The sequence below is a fragment of the Macrobrachium rosenbergii genome, chromosome 48 (assembly GCF_040412425.1).
Source record: "Macrobrachium rosenbergii isolate ZJJX-2024 chromosome 48, ASM4041242v1, whole genome shotgun sequence".
Taxonomy (NCBI): Eukaryota; Metazoa; Arthropoda; class Malacostraca; order Decapoda; family Palaemonidae; genus Macrobrachium; species Macrobrachium rosenbergii.
Window position 1 is genome coordinate 37,722,939 of NC_089788.1, and position 14,100 is coordinate 37,737,038.

At 38.6% G+C, this 14,100-nt stretch overlaps 1 protein-coding gene across 2 annotated transcripts in view; it reads right to left on the reverse strand.

Moving 5' to 3' along the window:
- LOC136831347 (HMG box-containing protein 4-like) overlaps window positions 1-14,100 on the reverse strand; it is a 354,987-nt gene that overhangs the window by 42,577 nt on the left and 298,310 nt on the right. The window contains exon 5 of one of the 2 annotated variants that reach the window (XM_067091655.1): window positions 6,173-6,320. In XM_067091655.1, the coding sequence (XP_066947756.1) occupies window positions 6,173-6,320 (148 nt within the window). Of the gene's footprint in view, window positions 1-6,172; window positions 6,324-14,100 lie in introns of both variants that reach the window. The other variant, XM_067091654.1, reaches the window with a different exon arrangement.

Sequence of the window (14,100 nt, forward strand, 5' to 3'; positions counted from 1 at the left end):
CATTTCGGTCGAGTTAAAGTTGACCGAAAGTCTAATTTTTTCTATTTATCGTGATTTATATGAAAATATTTCAAAACTGATAAAAGCTACAACCATGAGTTATTTTCTGTTGTATTCTACATGAAATTGCGCACATTTTCATATATAAAACTTTATGTAACGACTAATATAAAACGGTGCAAATATTACGGCAACGAGACGAAAGAATTTCTGAGATGTTCGGCCGAGTTACTGCGCAGACGTTAGGAAAATGTTTTTTTCAAAAATTCACCATAAATCGAAATATTGTGCTAGAGACTTCCAATTTATTGCAAAATGAAGGTAAACGATTGAATATTACTAGAATGTAAGAGTTTTAGCTTACAATTGCGTTTTTTGACCATTTCGGTCGAGTTAAAGTTGACCGAAGGTTGAAATTTTGGCAGTTATCGTGATTTATGTGAAAATATTTCAAAACTGATAAAAGCTACAACCATGAGCTATCTTCTGTTGTATTCTACATGAAATTGCGCACATTTTCATATATAAAAGTTTATGTAACGACTAATGTAAAACGATGCAAACATTACGACAACATGACTTAAAGAATTTCTGAGATGTTCGCCAAGTTATCACAAGCAGACGCAAGGAAAAAATTTTTTTCAGAAATTCACCATAAATCGAAATATTGTGCTAGAGACTTCCAGTTTGTTGCAAAATGAAGGTACATGATTGAATATTACTAGAATGTAAGAGTTTTAGCTTATAATTGCGTTTTTTGACCATTTCGGTCGAGTTAAAGTTGACCGAAGCTTGAAATTTTGGTAATTATCGTGATTTATATGAAAATATTTCAAAACTGGTAAAAGCTACAACCATGAGTTATTTTCTGTTGTATTCTACATGAAATTGCGCACATTTCCATATATAAAACTTTATGTAACGACTAATATAAAACAGTGCAAACATTACGACAAGGTGACGAAAAAGAATTTCTGGTGCGGACGTAAGAAAGTTTTTTTTCAAAAATTCACCATAAATCGAAATATTGTGCTAGAGACTTCCAATTTGTTGCAAAATGAAGGTAAATGATTGAATATTACTAGAATGTAAGAGTTTTAGCTTACAATTGCGTTTTTGACCATTTCGGTCGAGTCAAAGTTGACCGAAGGTTGAAATTTTGGCAGTTATTGATTTATATGAAAATATTTCAAAACTGATAAAAGCTACAACCATGAGTTATTTTCTGTTGTATTGTACATGAAATTGCGCACATTTTCATATATAAAACTTTATGTAACGGCTAATATAGAACAGTGCAAAAATTACGACAAAATGACGAAAGAATTTCTGAAATTTTCGGCCGAGTTACGCACGACGGGCGTAAGAAAAAGTTTTTTCAAAAATTCACCATAAATCGAAATATTGTGCTAGAGACTTCCAATTTGTTGCAAAATGAAAGTAAATGATTGAATATTACTAGAATGTAAGAGTTTTAGCTTACAATTGCGTTTTTCGACCATTTCGGTCGAGTCAAAGTTGACCGAAGGTTGAAATTTTTTGTAGTCGACGTACGGTACGTCCACTTGGCACCCAACAGACAATTTTAGTCGACGTATGATACGTCCAGTAGGCGTTTAAGGGTTAAGAGGAGCAAGCTAAGAATCCTCGAATCAAAGAATGTGCTATTGCATGAGGCACAACTGGCGCTGAGTCGACACTTGGTGTCACCTGACTCCCAGAAGTTGACGCAGAGCACTCAGTCGAACGAGACTGTCTAATGAGAGCCATCATTGCATATTCGGGAGGCAAAGAACGTTCAGGGACAAGACGGGGTCCCGACGAAGAATGTTGATTAAGAGGTTCTTCTAGGTGCTTAGTAGTCAAGAATGGGCAATCCAAATAAGCGATGGACTCGGAACTGTCCCAGGCTGATGGAGTCGGATGAGCAGAAGATGTAGAGGGAGGCACTGTGAATCTGCAGGAGGGCTGAGGGCTAGAACTAGCCTCCTTGTATTTCTTGACAGGCGGAGGAGAGCTGTCCGCTGCAGCAGTGTTTCTTCAACAGCCGGGAGACAGATCTACGCAGCTGACACTTCGCGTCCAGCACAGAGTCTTCTGAAGCTGATGACATACAATGAACACTGAACAAGACACCTTTCCAGTGGTGCTCTGTCGTAGCCTGGGACTGAGCAACAGGCTCGATGGAGGGGGTGACTGTCCGTGGGCAAATCCCACTGGTCTCCCTTGGACCTCCAGTATGTCTTCTCCCTGGTGTGGGGAAGCAGAACAGGGACCTTCATCTAGGAGCACCAATGGGACGGGCAGCCACCTCTTTAACACTTTGCACTGCACTGATATTTTGCACATTGCCTTTTCCTTGAAGGCTCTAAAAGACAAACCCAACTCCATCACTGTGTTGGCTAAAAGTTCGTACTTTTTGTCAAACTTTGATTCGAGACTGGCAATGGTGTCATGATTGGGAACAAGGGAACCTGGAACAGGAGTAAGAGGGCTAAAGATGATACAGGAAACTTAGGAAAAGAGACAGAATTATCTTCAGCAAGGTCTGCTACTTCTACTGGTTCTAAGCTGGCTTTATTTCCGGCCCTAATAGCCGAACAAGTAATATCCCCATCACAAATTTGCCCTCTACACTTCACACACTTGTGTGAGAGTCATAGCAAGGCTTCGCTAGCCTAGTCTTGCAACTTTCAATGCAAAGCCTAACACTCAAAGAGCTAGAGTCTGACATTCTAAATTCATTTAAATAAGTTAACCTAGGCTAACCAACTGACTAAGATTCGCTACAACAAAACTTGAGTACTTCACCAAGTCTCTGGAAAACCATCCAAAAAACAATGAAGTTGGCTGCAATGAACCACTGATCTTACTTGGGAGCTGGAAGAAAACAAATTGAAGCTCTCTGCATATGTGTTCCTCAAAGTCCCTGATAGTGGGCAGGGCACGTACCTACACCAAGACAAATGCTAGTGCTACCGCGAATTTTCAATCTTTAGGTTGCCGTAGGTAGGAAGCTCATAGCTATGTAATTACTTAGTAAGTACTTATATAAAAATATATTTTCCCTCAGACAATCTTATAATAAGATCAACTTCATTTAATTCAAATGAAACTCTAGCCCTACTAATCTCTCATCCAGAAGCCCACCTTGCTACTCCCAATTAAATTTGTGCAATGACATTCAGCTTGTATTCTTACGGAAGTATGTAACCAACCTATAACTTTTGTTTTGTGGTTACTTTTCTCCAAACTTACTGGTCAGTGCAGTTTCAAGTTTGCAAAACCTTTACCTCATGTTGTGGCAGAATTCAAAACCACAAAAAACAGTACACAACACTCACCCTGGTCCTCGGTTGCTGGAAGATGGAGTAAGGTGTCCACGGTCGCCAACACAGCACACAAAACCACACAAACCAAACCAAAACAGGAAAACACACGACTCACGAACATACAGCAACAAGAACAGCACACTAACAAGGAAAAACAACAACTCTGAATCAGCACACAAACAAACTGTTTAAGACCAAAAAAACGACTGACCGGCACTAGCTCTGACTCAAAACTGCCTCCAAAACCGAAAAAATCCTCACATATATTCCACAGACAGACAGACAGCGCCGTAAACAAACTAACGACCTCATCCCTCTTCCAACAACCGAAGCACTCACTAACGACAATTACACTCTCTCTCTCTCTCTCTCTCTCTCTCTCTCACAAAACATTGGGAAATGCTAAATAAAAACAAATTTATTCATCCTCTATAATTCTCCCCCTTTTAGCATTTCCCTAACCAATACCTTTCACACTGCATTCAAATCGCCTTTTACGCAACACCCACGGATGCTCACTAGCAGGTCCTCTAGATCGCGTTCGCGGGCACGCAATCATTCTCTCAGAATCATTCTCTCTTCTAGCAACATTCAAATCCACATCTTCTCCTCCATTCTCTCTCAGATTCACGCTATCTTCTTCATTATTCCCACTCTCAATTTCATCCACAATCTCATCTATACCCTCTAACTCGTTCCCAAATACCTCCCCAATTCTTCAACTAACCCATCCCATTCGCTCATTGACCTTTCCAATTCTTGCAACGATTCATTCATGCTTTCAATCACTTCGTCTATCACTGCTACGCTCTCTTACTCTTACACTTTCGCTCACCTCCAACCGCTCACTTACCCCTACACGTTCAGTCAACTCAGTTATATCAAACCCGCATATGCTATACGTTCTATTCATACCATCCCATTCATCCGTATTACACGCTTTATCACTCATTTTCACTTTGGCATTCACACCCTATCACACAACTTACAATCACTCCGTTCACTTACGTTCTTCCCTTTCTTACGTTTCCTACCATACTCTATCAAAACAAATTGCTGATCCTCCATACACAAGCTCTCATGCATACTTGGTTCACCCACATTCGATTTCAACCATTTATACACCCCATTCTCTCTCACATATTCCGGTACATCCTTCCATCTACGCAATTGGTTATGATGCGCTCGTATTTTCTCTCACACTACCATCTACACATGCTTCCCCTACAACATAACTAAGCCCACTGGGACCAACTTCCAACACTTCATACGGACCCTCAAATTTTTCACGCACTTTATTTACATTCAACCGCCCTTTTCGATTACTTCTTTCAACACTTTCGCCCACCTTGTAACTTTCAAACCTCTCATGCGCCTTCTTCCATACCTCCTATCATTCTCAGATATACCCAATCTCGGTCTCACTATCTTTTCAAAATTTAACAAATATTTACACGGAGACATACCAATACCCTTATGCACGGTGGCGTTGTATACCCACAACGCTCGCCCCACGTTGGGCGCCAAATATTATGTGGCGGAATTCAAAACCACAAAAAACAGTACACAACACTCACCCTGGTCCTCGGTTGCTGGAAGATGGAGTAAGGTGTCCACGGTCGCCAACACAGCACACAAAACCACACAAACCAAACCAAAACAGGAAAACACACGACTCACGAACATACAGCAACAAGAACAGCACACTAACAAGGAAAAACAACAACTCTGAATCAGCACACAAACAAACTGTTTAAGACCAAAAAAACGACTGACCGGCACTAGCTCTGACTCAAAACTGCCTCCAAAACCGAAAAATCCTCACATATATTCCACAGACAGACAGACAGCGCCGTAAACAAACTAACGACCTCATCCCTCTTCCAACAACTGAAGCACTCACTAACGACAATTACACTCTCTCTCTCTCTCTCTCACAAAACATTGGGAAATGCTAAATAAAAACAAATTTATTCATCCCTCTATAATGCTCTTTAAGCTTTTGGCCAACATTATTAGGAGACTCTTCAAACTTACTGGTCTGTGCAATTCTGAGTTTGAAAAACATCTCACCTCATGCTCTTTAAGCTTTTGACAAATGTTAAGAAAATCTCCAACCTTACTGGCCTGTGCAATTCAGGGCCCGTAATGCCTCTCACCTCAAGTTCTTTAAGACTCTTCAAACTTACTGGTCTGTGCAATTCAGAGTTTACAAAACCTCTCACTTCATATTCTTTAGGGTTTTGACCAATGTTGTTAAGACACTCTCCAAACTTACCGGTCTGTGTAATTCCAAGTTTACAAAACCTTTCACCTCATGTTCCTTAAGACTCTCCAAACTTACTGGTCTGTGCAATTCTTAGTTTGAAAAACTTCTCACCTCATGTTCTTTAAGCTTCTAACCAATGTTTTTAAGAGACGCTCCAAACCTACTGGTCTGTGCAATTCAGAGTTTGCAAAACTTCTCACTTCATATTCTTTACGCTTTTGACCAATGTTATTTGGAGACTCTCCAAACTTACTGGTCTGTGCAATTCCCAGTTTGTAAAACCTCTCACTTCATGGTCTGTGCAATTCCAAGTCTGAAACCCTCTCACCTCACGTTCTTTAAGCTTCTGACTAATGTTATTAAGAGAATCTCCAAACTTACTGGTCTGTGCAAATCCCAGTTTGTAAAACCTCTCACTTCATGTTCTTTAAGACTCTCTAAACTTATTGGTCTGTGCAATTCCAAGTCTGAAAACCTCTCACCTCACATTCTTTAAGCTTCTGACTAATGTTATTAAGAGAATCTCCAAACTTACTGGTCTGTGCAATTCAGAGTTTGCAAAACTTCTTACCTCATGTTCTTTAAGCTTTTGACCAATGTTGTTGAGAGACTCTCCAAGCAGCTTTATGTGTGCAGCAACATCTATAGGTGTTCTCCCTGTGACTTTGTATGTGATTGTTGGACTAGGATCAGCAGTTGAGCTTGTTATGTTTCGGCTGCTTCTGGAAAATTTTTGCAAGGTTACGATGAAATATGTCAAATCTTTTTCAATGAAAGCTAACATATTATCTTTAAATTCAAATTTTTATTTCATGTTAAAAGAACCATTACCTATAGTGAAAGTACACTTACAATGCAATACAAAACTCGTGTCTAAAGTTACATTTAGAATGTAACTTTCTGGTATCTTAATAACACAACACACAGAAAACAGAGCAGTTGCCAATGTGAGCAACAGGAAGTAATCTAATCAGACTGGCTAACAATCACTGTTGAGCCATAGCAGAGATAGGTCTGCCTCTCAAGTACTGGCAACAATATTTTCCTAGAGATTTAACACCTCAAAAACAATAAGTGCATCTTATTTGGGCACAAATACCACAGAAATACAACTGTGAGAAAACAGTCAAATAAAAGATCATCAGATTCACTTACCACCATAGCCTATGGAGAAGGATACTACATCACTGGTATCTATAATAATAAAATCTGAGTGGATCTGATCTTGTTTGTCCTCCCCCGGGTGACAGCAGGCGAGACAGACACAGCCACCCACCCCTTGCAAACTGGTTTGTCCGCCCCAGGTGGAGGCGGGGTAGGTATGGGATTAGGAGGGAAGGGGAGACAGTAGCCCTACCCCCGCAAACCTGTTTGTCTACCCCGGGTGGGGGGTGGGGTAGGTAGGGGATCAGGACAGTTGGGGAGACAGTAGCCCTGGGTTCCAGCAAGTGTAGCACGTGCCAACAAGATTGTTATATTAATAATCCTCAATCTAATTGTGATTTGCTCCTCAAAGTCCTTGATAATTTTGGCAGTTTTTAAAGTGCTAAGCTAAGACATTCACAAAAGATATAAAACATTACACTGGAATGGAAACACTTACCACTGCTTATGGAAATCCAGAGTAACAATGCAAACCATAGATTTACTTCCCAGCAAATACTGATACAAATAGCCAGGTAAGCTAATGGCCCTTCTGTTCAAAACTATGCATCTTGCTTAGAATGAACCTAAAACTTAACCATTCCCTAAAAATAAGACTTAGTCATCATATATCACTGATTGGAACAATATTTCCTAAAACTAAATACAGATACGATGCCTATAAAATGCAGACCATATAATGTTCCATTTTCTTAAAATTGCAGTAAGACCATTAGAGTGTTTATAAAAATTAGCTGTACAAATTGCTCATTCATGAAATAACAAATTTAACTCCATTTCATTAAAAAAATTTTACAGACGCAACACAAAACATATCAAAACTACCCTAAACATTGAATTCCAAATTATTATTATTATTATTAATCAGAAGATGAAACCTATTCATATGGAACAAGTCAACAGAGGCCACTGACTTGAAATTGAAGCTTCCAAAGAATGAGATCTCGCTCATTAAAAAAGTAAAATAAATGAATAAATTAATCAACAGTATATAAAAACATTAAAATGCAAGAAGAATATTAGGGTAATAATGCATTGCATCTTCACTTGAACTTCTGAAGAAGTTCCAATTGCATGGCATCCTCTGGGAGGCTGTTCCACAGTCCAACGGTGTGAGGATTAAAGGACCTCTGGAACTGAGAAGTTTGACAGTGAGGCACATTTACTGCATATTGGCGCTGCTGTTCAGCGAATCTGGTTGCTCTCGGCAGGTGAAGGGGATCAGGGATCAATTGTGAATGTGAAAGAACTCTGTTAAAATACTACTTGTGAAAAAGTGACAAACGAGACCATCCGTCAATGGTCCAAGTCATATCTGCTACTATTAGGTAACAAAAACCTACCACCACGAACCACTCTATCTAAAAGAGATCTCTGGCAGAAGCAGACATCCACACTGGAGAACAGCATTCTAGCAAAGGAACCACAAATGACCTAAAACTGGTTGCACTGATTTTATCACTTTTATAAATATATGAGGCCTTATGAATAATACCTAACTTCTGTGTAGCATTTGCTGAAACTTTCTTTGGATGTGTAACAGAAGTCTTAAGCCAAGTCATTACAATTTCAAGAGTGGGTTGATTTTTTTCATTTCAAAGATACAACTCTGTTAAAAGTGTCCGTAAGATGAGTGTGGCATATCTTGGTGAGAAAAGCCACACCTAACCTTCCATAACTCACTCACTCTATGTATCTCAGAGATGTGTTCCAACCAACAATCACATAAGAACAATAGATTGAGCACAGGATCTGATAAGTGAAGCCACCCTGTGAGTGCTGCCTACCGTCCACCAAGATGACGGTGGCCGGGGATGACTCACCCTAATGGCAAGCGCTTTCTGCACTAGCCAGCCAAGCCACCAGTCAGTCTCTTAGTCACAAAGCAGGTGCTGTGCATTTGTCTAAGCCCACTGTCTTACCCTGTCTTGTTGTCTTGTAGACTGCACTAGTAAACAAGGCTTTGCAATGCCGACATCTAGCATTGCTTTTGGCTGTTTCAACAAGGGAAAGAATGAAGGCATTATTTATCACAGATGAGAATTAAAATATTAGCCAAACTACACGTTATTTTTTCCAAAAAATTGAATTCAAAAGATTTAACTCTTTAGCCACAACTCTGTTGCTTTGGTGACGCCTCTGCCCTAAAAACTAAAAATTTCATCACTGGGTAACCTTTTTAAGTCACAATTTAAAACTCATATTAACATTTAAACTTTACTTAACTGTCAAAATATAAAGAAGCAGTTATTAATTTTTGAATGATACTGTTGGCATTCATAACTTATGTTTTCCACTTATGTCAAGTTTCAAAATTTTATTTTATTTCTAAGTAGGTTAGATCACAGAATATTTGATAAGTGCACATTAAAAATTTCCACTACTCCGAGCCCAGCTTGGCATTTCTATCCTACACCAAGATGATGGCATGGCTACGTCTCTCATAATGCTTGTTAAATGGCTGTGCCCAATCTATTGTTCTTATGTGATCGCTGGTTCCAACTGAAGGGTACTCTTTGATTTGATATGCTATTCTAACTTGAATTAAGACTATTCAGTCTCATATAAGTGCTAATAGAAGAAATTAGTAGTAGTTTAGAGCCATCAGGTCCCAATTAGGATCTGGAAGAAGCCTGAACAACTTTATCATTCTATAATGGTTCTGTGACACCAGGATTGCTTGAGGACTAGTTGGCTGATATTAAGGTACTCAGAGGTGGAACAAGAGTTTGTGAACACTTACCTCTGGCAGCCACTGACCTTAAAGAGAATAAATCCGAGTACTGTAGTGTAACCATATCTCTTTATTGCAATTAAGTGCTCTTCAGCAACTAGGGGATGTTTTATCATTAATCATGATATTTCTGAGCGGCTAAGAATGTATTCCCCATTACGCCCATGTTACAATCCAGTTGCACCTAATGATTTATTTTTGAAGAACCTAACCCAATTGTATAGTGATGAATGCATGTACACAGTACTTTCTGTGCAAGGCAGCACAATCTGTAGAGATTGAAAAGGGGACAATGTAAAGATTTAGAGTACACTGATCTACCATATGGTACAGAACATTTGCAAGCCATCTGTATTAAATCCACAATAGTGCTACTTGGTGGCATTAGCTTTTTGACACAAAAGCACCAATTAATGTTCTTATCAGAGCCCATACAATTCTCCATAATCTCACACATACATGGTAATACCTGTCTTTCCAGCAAATAAGTTTGGATCGCACAACAAGATGGGCAACTTCTTGTTCAACGTGATCAAAACAGGGTATTACTGGGCTCTCAACATTCCCCATATCTTAATAAATGTTGGGATAAATAGAATAAACTTGTTCTCTACATTACATTACAATCAGATTTAACTAATAATTCCTCAGATACTCAATTCTGGCTGAGTTGCATGTCTTGTCTTCATATCTTTAGAAAAATAAGTTCTTGATCTTCCCCTGAGATAACAAACTTCAGGAGAACCTCTAGTACTGGTATACCCAGAGGAAGACCCATCAGTGGTTTGACCCAAACCTTCCATCTCAAAGAACCATGGGTCTGACAGTTTCACCACTTCTGACTCTCCCAATTTATAACTGGTCAATGTTTACTTGATGTAGCTGCAAATACCACCTCTCAAACAACATTAAGATTCTAAATGGCCACACAGGTCCTGGAATGTTTCTACCTTGGACTTGGAGATAATACAAGAGACAGAAGCTTAGGACAGTCATTGCTGTCATATGACCTCAAGCTACAAACAGCACTAAAACCACACATAACTATAGAGGTAACATTATACATTGTGCTAATTTATGAAGAGTACCAAACATAACTTCTTAAATAAAGGGAAAACAATCTAGACCTTCTCTATCTCAACTTTCTTGAGGTGGCTAAGATTTTCTTTCCACGTCCCAAGAGCTAAAGACAAATTTGGTGAAATGATGGTCAGGATCAGATGTAAGAGGAATATTGACACAGTTAACTCTCAGAACACAAAGGAACAGTGCTTTATGGTAATTATAGGGACGACTGTAAAATAAACATTATGTATGATGATGGGCTTTCCTAAAAGAGAAGGCAATTACACTACTTCATGTAGCAAAATGCTCCTTCCTCAGTTTGGCTACCTCAAGGAGTAAGGCTTAAGTTTATAAGTAAACAAATATCATCAAAGAGGAGTCAGTTATAAAGAGTATGTAATTCTACTGTCATTTTTTGGTATACTTCAAAGTCCCATCATTAAATTTTAAACTAAGGCCAAATGTGTTAGTAATCAGAGAAAAATCTGGTCATCTCTAAAATTAGCTAGCTGTTTAATTAATTTGTATTTTCCCTAACATACAAACCTGAGTTCTTTACACAGGTTTTAGCTTGTGAACATGAGCTGCACCGGCACTTAACTTTCAGACAAGGTTGTTAACCTTAACCCTTAAACGCCGAGCCTCTATTTACAAAAGTGTCTGCCGTATGCCAGCGGCGTTCGGGAGTTAGAGCCGAAGCGGAAAAAAAGTTTTTTTCAAAAAATCACAGCACGCTTAGTTTTTAAGATTAAGAGTTCATTTTTGGCTCCTTTTTTTGTCATTGCCTGAAGTTTAGTATGCAACCATCAGAAATGAAAAAAATATCATTATCATATATAAGTATTGAAATATATGACAGCACGAAAAAAAATTTTCATATATAATTGCATACAAATCGCACTGTGAGCAAAACGGTTAAAGCTAATGAGTTATTTTTTTTTCTTTGTATTGTACACTAAATTGCAATGATTTTGGAATATAACAAATTGTAAAACGATCAAAGCAACACAGAGAAAATATTATCACAAAACGATGCATGAATTCGTAATGCACGGACGTAAAAAAAAGTTTTTTTTTAAAAATTCACCATAAATCGAAATATTGTGCTAGAGCCTTTCAATTTGTTGCAAAATGAAGGTAATTGATTGAATATTACTAGAATGTAAGTGTTTTAGCTTACAATTGCAGTTTTCGACCATTTTGGTCTAGTTACAGTTGACCGAAGGTCGAATTTTTTCTATTTATCGTGATTTATATGAAAATATTTCCAACTGATAAAAGCTACAACCACGAGTTATTTTTTGTTGTATTCTACATGAAATTGCGCACATTTTCATATATAAAACTTTATGTAACGACTAATATAAAATGGTACAAACATTACAACAAAGTGATGAAAGAATCTCTGAGATGTTCGGCCGAGTTACCGCGCGGGCGTAAGGAAAAAGTTTTTTTCAAAAATTCACCATAAATCGAAATATTGTGCTAGAGACTTCCAATTTGTTGCAAAATGAAGGTAAATGATTGAATATTACTAGAAAGTAAGAGTTTTAGCTTACAATTGCGTTTTTCGACCATTTCGGTCGAGTGAAAGTTGACCGAAGGTTGAAATTTTGGCACTTATCGTGATTTATATGAAAATATTTCAAAACTGATAAAAGCTACAAACATGAATTATATTTTGTTGTATTCTACATGAAATTGCGCACATTTCCATATATAAAGCTTTATGTAACGACTAATATAAAATGGTGCAAACATTACAACAAAGTGACGAAAGAATTTCAGAGATGTTCGGCTGAGTTACCACGCGCGGACGTAAGGAAAAAGTTTTTTCAAAAATTCACCATAAATCGAAATATTGTGCTAGAGACTTCCAATTTGTTGCAAAATGAAGGTAAATGATTGAATATTACTAGAATGTAAGAGTTTTAGCTTACAATTGTGTTTTTGACCATTTCGGTCGGGTCAAAGTTGACCGAAGGTTGAAATTTTGACACTTATCGTGATTTATATGAAAATATTTCAAAACTGATAAAAGCTACAACCACGAATTATTTTTTGTTGTATTCTCTATGAAATTGCGCACATTTTCAAATATAAAACTTAATGTAATGACTAATATAAAATGGTGCAAACATTATGACAAAGTGATGAAAGAATTTCTGAGATGTTCGGCCGAGATACCGCAAGGACGTAAGGAAAAAGTTTTTTCAAAAATCCACCATAAATCGAAATATTGTGCTAGAGACTTCCAATTTGTTGCAAAATGAAGGTAAATGATTGAATATTTCTAGACTTTGAGAGTTTTAGCTTACAATTGCGTTTTTCGACCATTTCGGTCGAGTCAAAGTTGACTGAAGGTTGAAATTTTTTGTAGTCGACGTACGGTATGTCCACTCAGCACCCAACAGACAATTTTAGTCGACGTACGATACGTCCAGTCGGCGTTTAAGGGTTAACTACCGACAGTAGAGGGGAAGCCCCTCCCACTTGTTGGTCTGCACTCCATTGCCTTTTGGCCTAAGTACCAGAATGAGGGGTGGCTGAGGTGGGATGTAAATATAAAGAACTCAGGTTTGTATATTAGGAAAAATACAAATTACTCTAAAAATTTGCTATTTGTTCCTACACAAATACAAACCCTCGATCTTTACATAGGAGACTTAGCCACTGGAGGGTAGAGTCTAGGTAAATCTCTGAACTGACTGGTAGTTCTTCCTACCCAGGAATACCTTCCTGGTCTGGTAGAGCTGAGGAAGGAATCCCACACCTCTAACTTGTTTTACATATGGGATGTTGCAACTGCTAAACTTCTTGACATGAAATAAGGAGTTTGCATCATTATTCCAATAAAGGCGTCAATGAACCCAATACTATCGGAGATGATAAAACTGCTAATAAAACCAACAGGTTTCTTTCATTGTCGATCCCTCTCTCCCCTTGTCTAGAGAGAGGGGAGAAATGCATCTAACAATCTACAAAAAGATGAAGGACTGGGTTCCTCCATCATGTAGACTCTCCTGCATGACTAGCCCGTCCAGTGTGTGATGACTCGCTACCTGCCTCTCTGCCCTATAAGAGAAAAGGGATGAGACCCGTCACTCACACACATTCTCTCTCGCTTACCAATTACCTTAGATGAGATGCTACATGTCCCCTTAAGGGAGCCGGATGAGCTACACAACTTGTTGGGATGCCACCACAGGATCCAAGGAAAACGTGTCCAAGGACTTGTGGGTAATAACCTGAAGGTAGAATGACGTAAATGTAGTCTGGCAGGACCACACTCCCACTCGTAACACTTGTTGAGCCAACGGGTTCTTCTGGAATGCGAGAAATGGATGAATGTCCCTAACTTCATGAGCTTTCACCCAGACCATGCTCCCATCTACCTCGTCAGATGAAAAATACGCCCACTTCATTGTTTCACAAAGCCAGCAAGAGATCGTGTTCTTGGACACCTCTTTCTTGGTCAGGCCAGTACTAATGAACAGGCATCGGCACTTAAGGCCTGAGATGCCGCGTTCTCTTAA